This window comes from Gymnoscopelus braueri, assembly GCF_963280865.1.
Source record: "Gymnoscopelus braueri genome assembly, chromosome: 18".
Classification (NCBI taxonomy): Eukaryota; Metazoa; Chordata; class Actinopteri; order Myctophiformes; family Myctophidae; genus Gymnoscopelus; species Gymnoscopelus braueri.
Window position 1 is genome coordinate 50,898,153 of NC_137618.1, and position 12,016 is coordinate 50,910,168.

Below are 12,016 nucleotides of genomic sequence, written 5' to 3' on the forward strand. Positions count from 1 at the left end.
ACTACTACTACTACTACTACTACTACTACTACTACTACTAATAATAATAATAATAAGTGTAATAATAATAATAATAATAATAATAATAATAATAAATAATAACTAGAGTCTCCGCCAGCAGACCCGTGCGTCTTGGTAGAACGGGTCGTCTTGGTAGAATGCGCGTGGTTTTTGGTGTTCTGCAGGGGCGACTGAATATGTAGTGTCTGCATCTAAAAAATGTTCTTCTTGAAGCAATGTGTCATATGGGAGTCCTCGTAATTGACTGGTTTGTTCAAATGCTTGTCTGTCTTCTTCATCTTCATTGTCTTGAACAGTTTCAGCAGTTGATTGGTGTGTTTGATCTATGTCAGTTTTCTCTAGTGCTACATAATGTATTTGATCAAGGTGGCCAATTGTTACAGTATTAAGACTTCGGCCTTGTTGTGGGATCAATTCAACTCTATAGTCCTCTTCTGTGTTACTGTTGTAGATGAGTATGCTTTCTTAGCTTTGGCCTTCTGCGCCTTTGCTTGACCAATGTTAGGTGTTCTCAGAGGGACACACACACACGCACGGACGGGTGATTTGTACTGGAAGGTACTGTTCCAATCAAGACTGATTGATCCTGTCTTACCTCACTTCAAAAAACATAAATGGCTTTTTGAAGTGACACACCTATTTATAGGATTTTATTTCGTCATGCGTCCCTCTAGCCAATCAAAGGCATTGGTGTCAACATATTGACACGTGTCACGTGGAGCTTGACCAATGTTAGCTTGGCTAGGAGGGAGGTGAACACACAGTGGGACGAAGCGAAAACATACTCTCCGCCTCCGGCAGAGACAATAATATAACAATATAATATAATATAATATAAGAGACAGTGTAGTGTCTCAGTAAACTATAGGATCATAGAATACAGAGAGACAGTGTAGTGTCTCAGTAAACTATAGGATCATAGAATACAGAGACAGTGTAGTGTCTCAGTAAACTATAGGATCATAGAATACAGAGAGACAGTGTAGTGTCTCAGTAAGCTAGGATCATAGAATGTAGAAAAACAGTGTAGTGTCTCAGTAAACTATAGGATCATAGAATGCAGAGAGACAGTGTAGTGTCTCAGTAAACTATAGGATCATAGAATACAGAGAGACAGTGTAGTGTCTCAGTAAACTATAGGATCATAGAATACAGAGAGACAGTGTAGTGTCTCAGTAAACTATAGGATCATAGAATACAGAGAGACAGTGCAGTGTCTCAGTAAACTATAGGATCATAGAACAGAGAGACAGTGTAGTGTCTCAGTAAACTATAGGATCCTAGCATACAGAGAGACAATGTAGTGTCTCAGTAAACTATAGGATCATAGAATACAGAGAGACAGTGTAGTGTCTCAGTAAACTATAGGATAATAGAATACAGAGAGACAGTGTAGTCTCAGTAAACAATAGGATCATCTTCATATCATCAGATCATGCAGTATGATGTCACTCTCTCCATCTCATCATCAGTATAATCAGCTTTTTATTTCACCTCTCCATCCTTCTCTTTCTCTGCCTTTTGTCTTCCTGTCACACTTTCATCACAGTCTACTTTTCTCTCCCCCTCTCCCTCTCCCTCTCCCTCTTTCCCTCTCCCTCTCCCTCTCTGTTTCATCAATCATCAAACGATTTTTTGCACATTTTGTGCATTTGTGGTGCCCCCTATGGATCAAAGTGGAAATGCTTTTGACATTTCGTTGAGTACACGACCTGTGTGCTACCACTGTAGTGGTCCTCCCCCTGTGATGCCATATCCTGTGTGATTTCATAGTTACCTGTGTGCTACCACTATAGTGGTCCTCCCCCTGCAGACGGAGGCCAGTGAAGCCTGGATGTTCCTCTCTGTCTCGGTGTCCAGGGACGAGGTGGCCTGTGGGACCATAACAGAGTGGACAGAGTGACCATAACAGAGTGGACAGAGTGACCATAAGAGTGACCATGACAGGATGGACAGAGTGACCATGACGGCAGGGGGCGGGGTGGGGGGCAGGGCGGGGGCGGGGCGGGGGCGGGGCGGCGCACCGAGCGCTCACTGGCCAAAGATTTGTGATAGATTGTAGTTGATGCTGTTTGAATTGAACCAAAATAGATGATTCTTATAGAATGATAGTAGACTGTAGTATATGATAGTATATACTGTCTTTATGATGTGGAACATTCCATTCTTAACGAAGGGGTCTTTACCTCGTCCAGTAGGATGATGTGAGGGTCTTTACCTCGTCCAGTAGGATGATGTGAGGGTCTTTCAGGATGGTTCGGGCGATCGCCACTCTCTGCTTCTCCCCCCCGCTCAGCTTCAAACCTCGTTCCCCAACCTGGGTGTCATACTCTACACACACACACACACACACCCTCTGTTACACAGTGTGTGTGTGTGTGTGTGTGTGTGTGTGTGTGTGTGTGTGTGTGTGTGTGTGTGTGTGTGTGTGTGTGTGTGTGTGTGTGTGCAATCGCTTTGGATAAGAGGCTCTATATAAATGCAGACCATTTTAATACTCTGGACTTTACATCATCACCACACACACACACACACACACACACACACACACACACACACACACACACACACACACACACACACAGTAACCTTGCGGCAGCTCCAGTATCTTGGTGTGGATGTCAGCAGCGATGGCAGCTAGCTCCACCTCCTGGCGGCTGGCGGTAACGCGCCCGTAGCGGATGTTGTTGGCGATGGTGTCGTTGAAGAGGACAGTGTCCTGGGGAACCACGCCGATGTGTGACCTCACAGACCGCCTGCACACCTGAACACACACGCAAGCATGCACACGCACACACACACACACACACACACACACACACACACACACACACACACACACACACACACACACACACACACACACACACACACACACACACACACACACACACACACACACACACACACACACACAGGTTTGCATTACTACTCTTGTGAGTCTATGAGATGTAGTGGAGTAGAAATGTACTCAAATTTGTACTTAGGTACAGTACTTGAGTAAATGTACTTTACACCACTGGTCTAGAGTGAAGAGGGTGGCATGGTGAGCGGGCAGCATCGATCCTCTCTGTGTATGACTAGCTCTCTGTGTATGACTATGGAACAGCTCTCTGTGTATGACTATGGAGAGGGCATCTCTCTGTGTATGACTATGGAGAGGGCAGCTCTCTGTGTATGACTATGGAGAGGGCAGCTCTCTGTGTATGACTATGGAGAGGGCAGCACGAAGAGACTGTGAGCTTGTAGATTTGCTTGTAGGACCTGGCTAAGATATGTATGCACTTAATTTAGGAGAGAATATCTCAACTGTTCTTGGCTAATATGACCCCAGGGAACAACTTAGGAACTGTGACTAATTCTCTATCTGGGACGAAATACCCGAAAATGACCACGCTCTTTTTTAATAAAACCATAAATTGCACTACTTCCAACATGGCTCTATCTGCTAAACCGTTGGAGCTACAGATTTACTGAGGCGCTCAAAATGTTCAGAATACTTTAGGGAAACATAGTAAAGTGTAATATTTCTAATTTGATATTTTATGATAGAACAGCTAAAAAACGCAAAATAAACTGCCAACATATTACAGTCCAGGGCTATAGGAATAATTTTGTGTGAATCAGTCTAGAAGCACCTAAATTGATGTAACCCAGGGCATGCGCCAATGATTGAGCAAGGGTACCTGAGCCAGCAATGCTCTGGGTCATCATTGTGGCCAAATCCAATATGGCCACCACCTGAACAAGGTTTTGGCTAAAGCTTTTGAACCAGATGAGCTATACATGAGAAAACGTGGTGTCTAAATCATGTTTTTTGACAATTAGAAACATGTTGGAATGCTTATCTTTACAACTGGGTGTGGCTGGACCTCTATTTTGCATATTTCAAATAAATATTAGTTTTGCAAATGTGTTTCACTTACCTTAGTGACATTTTTGGCAAACTTGGTGTCTACTTAATGCTTTTTGAGCATTAGAAAAACACACACACACACACACACACACACACACACACACACACACACACACACACACACACACACACACACACACACACACACACACAGTTGCATGTGCTCAGTCCTTTTGATTCATCGGGTGATGACTGTTTTTAATGTCCAAACCACACAACATCTATATATCGAGGTGCAGCAGACTCCAGTTTTGCAGCATTTGCTGTGTCCAATACATGACTTTTGCAGCCACAGTGGAGGAGGATGGTGCAAGCTTTACTGGCATCTGCAAGATGGGTCCAGTAAGGTTCCCAGGTTCTGATATGCTGAATCAGTGCAGCTTGGGTGGGAGGAGTGCAGGTATCTCAAAGAAACTCTGGTCACCCTTACTTTGGAGCGTGAAAAGATCGACTTTCCATGTCCAAAGATTGGAGTATATGGTCATCATCATATACTGTACGCCGGCAAGAGCCGTGGTGGCCACAGCAGAGTAGATGAATCCTGACAGTGGCTAGTGACTAGTACTGTATGATATCATACTAGTCAATGGTAATGGTATTACACTTTATGCTGAGCATTGTTGAACATACTGTATTAGCTGTAGCTGTAGGCCTATCATCATAGGAATTAGTTCTACTGTTAAATCATTCTTGTTTCAATAAAATTACATCGTAAGATACATTGGTTGTTTCATAACATAGTGGCCATATTTGTGATAATCAAATTAGTGTCCTCTAGATAGATGAAATCATAAAGATAAGCATTCAAACATGTTTCTAATTGTCAAAAAACATGATTTAGACACTGAGTTTGCATTCATAGCTCAAAATGTGGTTCAAACGTTATAGCCAAAAACTTTGTCAGGTGGCGGCCATATTGGATTTGGTCACTATGATGACCCTGAAGGTCGCTGGCTCGGGCGCCCTTGCTAAATCATTAGAGCATGCCCTGGGTTACATATGGGACAAATGTGGTGCTCTTAGATTGATTTGCGCAAAAATATCCCTATGGCCCTGGACTGTAATACGTTTCTTTTAGCTGTTCTGTCAAATATCAAATTAGATATTTTACACTTTACTATGTTTCCCTAATCATAAGTAGGCCTATTCTGAACATTTTGAGCACCTCAGTAAATCTGTAGCTCCAACGGTTTAGCAGATAGAGCCATGTTGGAAGTAGTGCACCGGTTATGGTCATTTTAAAAAGGGCGTGGTCATTTTCGGGTATTTCGTCCCGGATAGAGAATTAGTCACAGTTCCTAAGTTGTTCCCTGGGATCATATTAGCCAAGAACAGTTGAGATATTCTCTCCTAAATTAAGTGCATACATATCATAGCCAGGTCCTAGACTTAAATAGCCAACGTATAAAATATGGTTAAAGTGGTAAAAATGTTTGTGACGCTATATTAAAGTGACATTACACTTTCAAACATGTTTGTAACTTCGAACTCCATTTTAATCATGATAGATTCTTCTAAAACAAGTTCTGATATTGTCCTTCTAATGCGTGGGGGGGGATTGTTTTCATTATTTTTTTCATTTATTTTATATCTTTTTTTAATGTTTATTTTATTTTATTTGTAAGTGAAATGTACTTTTAACTAATTTTGCTGGGGACCCATGGAACCCCTGGACCCCTCCCCCCAAGGACCCCTGGGGGACTTTGAGAGCTACCGGTCTAATCTGAACCCATATCGCGACCTGACCTCCCTGAGTGGTCCCTCCAATAAAGACAACGACAACAATATTGCTTCCTTTTTAAGATAATATCAGGCGATACGACTATTCTGCAGCCCTACAGGCTGCTTCTCTGGCTAGACTCTCTCTCTCTCTCTCACACACACACACACACACACACACACACACACACACACACACACACACACACACACACACACACACACACACACACACACACACACACACACACACACACACACACACACACACACACACACACACACACACACACACACACACACACACACACATACATATTGTATGACTTGGTTCACCCTATACTGTATAATGCATGTTGCCTGGGGTCACAGACATGCTACACACAATCTGTCTTCCTCTCTCACTGTTCCGTCCCTGTCTCCCTCTTCCTGATGTCCTACTGTCTGTCTCTCCTACACTGTCTCCCTCTCAGCTGTCCTACTGTCTGTCTCTCTCTCAGCTGTCCTACTGTCTGTCTCTCTCTCAGCTGTCCTACTGTCTGCCTCTCCTACACTGTCTCTCTCTCAGCTGTCCTACTGTCTATTTCTCATGTCTGTCTCTCAGCTGTCCTACTGTCTGTCTCTCCTACACTGTCTCCCTCTCAGCTGTCCTACTGTCTGTCTCTTCTACACTGTCTCCCTCTCAGCTGTACTGTCTGTCTCTCCTACACTGTCTCTCTCTCTCAGCTGTCCTACTGTCTATCTCTCCTGTCTGTCTCTCAGCTGTCCTACTGTCTGTCTCTCCTACACTGTCTCCCTCTCAGCTGTCCTACTGTCTGTCTCTCCTACACTGTCTCCCTCTCAGCTGTCCTACTGTCTGTCTCTCCTACACTGTCTCTCTCTCAGCTGTCCTACTGTCTGTCTCTCCTACACTGTCTCTCTCTCAGTTGTCCTACTGTCTATCTCTCCTGTCTGTCTGTCAGCTGTCCTACTGTCTGTCTCTCCTACACTGTCTCCCTCCTACTGTCTGTCTCTCCTACACTGTCTCCCTCTCAGCTGTCCTACTATCTGTCTCTCCTACATTGTCTCTCTCTCAGCTGTCCTACTGTCTGTCTCTCCTACCTTGTCTCCCTCTCAGCTGTCCTACTGTCAGCTGAACCAGCAGCACTAGAGGTCCTGGTAAGAGATCAAACCAGCAGTACTAGAGGTCCATACCGATTCCCTCTTAATGTCCCGATCCCTATATGGGGTCCAAATGGACCCTTTCATTCCAATAGAGGCTGAGCACCGCTCAGTTGTGATTAGATTTCACTCCCTCCGAAGTTGTGAGGGACCAATCAGGGCCCAGTCTGCAAATATGGGGCAGGTTTATCACCAGAGGCATTTCTTTTAATCCGCCCCTTGGAAATGCAGGTTCCACACGGAGATCCCAGACTAATATGTACGCAGTGATATTAGTCTGGCCATGGATATCCCAGACTAATATCTACGACGTAGTGATATTAGTCTGGCCATGGAGATCCCAGACTAATATCTACATAGTGATATTAGTCTGGCCATGGAGATCCCAGACTAATATCTACATAGTGATATTAGTCTGGCCATGGAGATCCCAGACTAATATCTACATAGTGATATTAGTCTGGCCATGAAGATCCCAGACTAATATCTACGTAGTGATATTAGTCTGGCCATGCCAGGCTATAATGAAGATGAGGTTGACAATGGGTCATAGGCTCCTTTAAGTAACAATAGCGAGACATAAACATGTTGCAACGTGTTGCACTGTGATGCATTGTGTTGCACTGTGATGCGTTGTGTTGCGCTGTGATGCGTTGTGTTGCGCTGTGATGCATTGTGTTGCGCTGTGATGCATTGTGATGCGCTGTGATGCGTTGTGTTGCACTGTGATGCGTTGTGTTGCACTGTGATGCGTTGTGTTGCACTGTGATGCGTTGTGTTGCACTGTGATGCGTTGTGTTGTGCTGTGATGCGTTGTGTTGCGCTGTGATGCGTTGTGTTGCACTGTGATGCGTTGTGTTGCACTGTGATGCGTTGTGAGCTGAAAACTAAAAGTCTAAATGAAATGAAACATAAAAAAAAAACGAATGAATAATGTAAAACTATAATAGCCTTGGCGTGTACAAACAAGCACACGCACACGCACACACACACCTGGAGTCTGGCCTGGCGGTTTCATAATTCAGCAGCTTTTAGTATGATTTATTCACTGCAACACACTCACACACACAGACACACACACACACACACACACACACACACACACACACACACACACACACACACACACACACACACACACACACACACACACACACACACACACACACACACACACACACACACACACACACACACGGCAGGGAGTCAGACGATCTACAGCAAAATGTGTTAATTCAGCATCACAATCACTTCTACCATTTTCTCACGTTGGCTATTCAAAGATAGCAGATCTACAAGTTTTTGTACATGTACTATTTTTTGAAGATTTTAATAATGAAATTTGGACAATTTTGAATAATCTCTAAATTCTTTAACACAAATCTTCTCTTCCTGGCACAAAACCTTTTCAAATGAGGGTCCACAGCCAAATATATATTTGGGGGTCCTTGACATAAAAAGTTTGAGAACCACTGAGAGGATGTTCAGAGAATAGAGACAAGCTACAACCTGACTCAGAGAATAGAGACAAGCTACAACCTGACTCAGAGAATAGAGACAAGCTACAATCTGACTCAGATAATAGAGACAAGCTACAACCTGACTCAGAGAATAGAGACAAGCTACAGCCTGACTCAGATAATAGAGACAAGCTACAACTTGACTCAGAGAATAGAGACAAGCTACAACCTGACTCAGAGAATAGAGACAAGCTACAACCTGACTCAGAGAATAGAGACAAGCTACAGCCTGACTCAGAGAATAGAGACAAGACAAGCTACAACCTGACTCAGAGAATAAAGACAAGCTACAGCCTGACTCAGAGAATAGAGACAAGACAAGCTACAACCTGACTCAGAGAATAGAGACAAGCTACAAGCTGACTCAGAGAATAGAGACAAGCTACAGCCTGACTCAGAGAATAGAGACAAGCTACAGCCTGACTCAGATAATAGAGACAAGCTACAACCTGACTCAGAGAATAGAGACAAGCTACAGCCTGACTAAGATAATAGAGACAAGCTACAACCTGACTCAGAGAATAGAGACAAGCTACAACCTGACTCAGAGAATAGAGACAAGCTACAGCCTAACTTGGAGAATAGACAAGCTACAACCTGACTCAGAGAATAGATACAAGAAAAGCTACAATCTGACTCAGAGAATAGAGACAAGCTACAGCCTGACTCAGAGAATAGAGACAAGCTACCTCCTGACTCAGAGAAAAGAGACAGGACAAGCTACAACCTGACTCAGAGAATAGAGACAAGACCAGCTACAGCCTGACTCAGAGAATAGAGACAAGACAAGCTACAGCCTGACTCAGAGAATAGAGACAAGCTACTGCCTGACTCAGAGAATAGAGACAAGCTACCGCCTGACTCAGAGAAAAGAGACAGGACAAGCTACAACCTGACTCAGAGAATAGAGACAAGACCAGCTACAGCCTGACTCAGAGAATAGAGACAAGACAAGCTACAGCCTGACTCAGAGAATAGACACAAGCTACAGCCTGACTCAGAGAAAAGAGACAAGCTACAGCATGACTCCGAGAATAGAGACAAGCTACAGCCTGACTCAGAGAATAGAGACAAGCTACAGCCTGACTCAGAGAATAGAGACAAGCTACAGCCTGACTCAGAGAATAGAGACAAGCTACAACCTGACTCAGAGAATAGAGACAAGCTACAACCTGACTCAGAGAATAGAGACAAGCTACAACCTGACACAGAGAATAGAGACAAGCTAAGCTACAACCTGACTCAGAGAATAGAGACAAGCTACAGCCTGAATCAGAGAATAGATACAAGACAAGCTACAATCTGACTCAGAGAATAGAGACAAGCTACAGCCTGACTCAGAGAATAGAGACAAGCTACAGCCTGACTCAGAGAAAAGAGACAGGACAAGCTACAACCTGACTCAGAGAATAGAGACAAGACCAGCTACAGCCTGACTCAGAGAATAGAGACAAGATAAGCTACAGCCTGACTCAGAGAATAGACACAAGCTACAGCCTGACTCAGAGAAAAGAGACAAGCTACAGCCTGACTCCGAGAATAGAGACAAGCTACAGCCTGACTCAGAGAATAGAGACAAGCTACAGCCTGACTCAGAGAATAGAGACAAGCTACAGCCTGACTCAGAGAATAGAGACAAGCTACAACCTGACTCAGAGAATAGAGACAAGCTACAACCTGACACAGAGAATAGAGACAAGCTACAGCCTGACTCAGAGAATAGAGATAAGCTACAGCCTGACTCAAGCCAAGGTACTAAGACTTTGAGATCCTAGCGCGCGTGTGTGTGTGTGCGTGTGTGTGCGTGCGTGTGTGTGTGTACCTTAGAGATGTCTTGTCCATCGATGAGGATGCGTCCTGTCTGAGGGTCGTAGAACCTGAATAACAGACGAAGGACGGTGGTCTTCCCTGAACCAGATGGTCCTACCTGCACACACACACACACACGCGCACGCACGCACACACACACACACACGCACACATGCAATCACACGCACGCACGCATAATGTGTATTATAATGACTCACCATGAATAATAAGTGTATTATAATGACTCATCCTGAATTTATAAAGTGTTTAAACAAAACCTACCAGAGCTACAGTCTGCCCCGCCTCCATAGTGAAGGACACGCCTCTCAGAACCTCTGTCCTGTGCACGTGCGCACACACGCACGCACACAAAAAAATATGAAAGTGTACTCATTTACATAATTATAAAACAGGTTGGTCATGTCACAAAACATCCTCCCATGCAGTTGTGTAACATTTCATATTTATATTGACTGGTTTAAAGGTTTATATATTTCATATTTATATTGACTGGTTTAAAGGTTTATATATTTCATATGTATATTGACTGGTTTAAAGGTTTATATATTTAATATTTATATTGACTGGTTTAAAGGTTTATATATTTAATATTTATATTGACTGGTTTAAAGGTTTATATATTTAATATTTATATTGACTGGTTTAAAGGTTTATATATTTAAGGGTTCGAGGCCTATCAGGCTCGAAGCCTTATTGCATTCCTTGGTTTTCTTGTTCTTCCGCCGTTTTTGCAGTTCTGGCCTAACCGTGCATACGCTTTTTACGAAACTCGGCAATATGGTAGAGGGCTATGCCAAACGGCCAAGGCCCGAAACTCAAAACCATTGGCCAAAGGGTGGCGCTATAGCAATATATTGAAAATGCCAACTTTGAACAGGTACAACTCATGCCCTGTTTGACCTACAGCCATGAAACTTCGATACACACATGCGTCTCCTCATGCCTACCAACTTTCACGGTCTGACTTTTGACCTCTGACCTTTAGATCTCCCACCATTTTGAATTATATGAAAAACAGTAAAAATCTATCTCCTCCTGGGATCTTTGAGCACGAAACATTTTACGCATGAGCTTTGGACCTATGCCGACAAACTGGGGAAGCGGTGAAAGTGAAGTGAAAAAATTAAGCTTTTATGAGCCAATGAATATTGCAGTTTTATGAAAATTATTCGTTTGCCCCTAACACATACATGCAGACTCACATTTTTTTGAAACTTTGCAGTAATGTAGAGGGTCATTCCAAGTAATACTGAAACCAATCTTATTCCAATTGATCAAAGCATTAGCATTTTTTTTAAATGCAAACTTTAAACAGGCAAAAGTCATGCCTCGTTTGGCCGACAGCCGTGAAACTTGCTTACAGATGTGCCTTGACTCATGAGGAACACATCTATCACTTTGACCAGTAAGCTCCGCCCTTAGATTTTCCGCCATATTGAGTAGTTTGAAAAACATTTAAACCCAGGATTTCTGAGCAATTTGCATGAAACTGTGTCATCTGTTTGAACTCCTTTTTCACCAGTTCAGGTCTGTTGGTCCAATGGCCTATTGGTAAACCATATGCCTTGCACCCACAGGGTCGCCGGTTCGAGTCTCACCTCATGCAGACTTCATCTCAATTGCATTGCACACAACATGACTGTATCAATGAATAAATGTAACATGAAACGCTTATTTGAGAGTAGTTATTTTCAATGTATGACGTACTTCATTCCCCCTTTTGTTTTGTTTTGTTGGATTCTCCTTTTTCACTGACCAAGGCTGTGGATTGAATAGCTCGATCAGTAAAGTGTTAGCCTCATGTTCCGAAGGTCCCTGGTTCAAATCCCACTCATTACAGTTTACATTG

General features: G+C 43.3%; 1 protein-coding gene across 1 annotated transcript in view; it reads right to left on the reverse strand.

The window, feature by feature from the left end:
* The window catches only part of abcb6b (ATP binding cassette subfamily B member 6 (LAN blood group) b), a gene marked incomplete at both ends in the record, with an annotated part of 63,475 nt that overhangs the window by 3,186 nt on the left and 48,273 nt on the right, over window positions 1-12,016 (reverse strand). Inside the window, 5 exons of the mRNA XM_080412284.1 lie at window positions 1,799-1,893; window positions 2,240-2,352; window positions 2,611-2,785; window positions 10,160-10,264; window positions 10,429-10,486. Coding sequence (XP_080268410.1) covers window positions 1,799-1,893; window positions 2,240-2,352; window positions 2,611-2,785; window positions 10,160-10,264; window positions 10,429-10,486 — 546 coding nt within the window. The remainder of the gene's footprint in view (window positions 1-1,798; window positions 1,894-2,239; window positions 2,353-2,610; window positions 2,786-10,159; window positions 10,265-10,428; window positions 10,487-12,016) is intronic.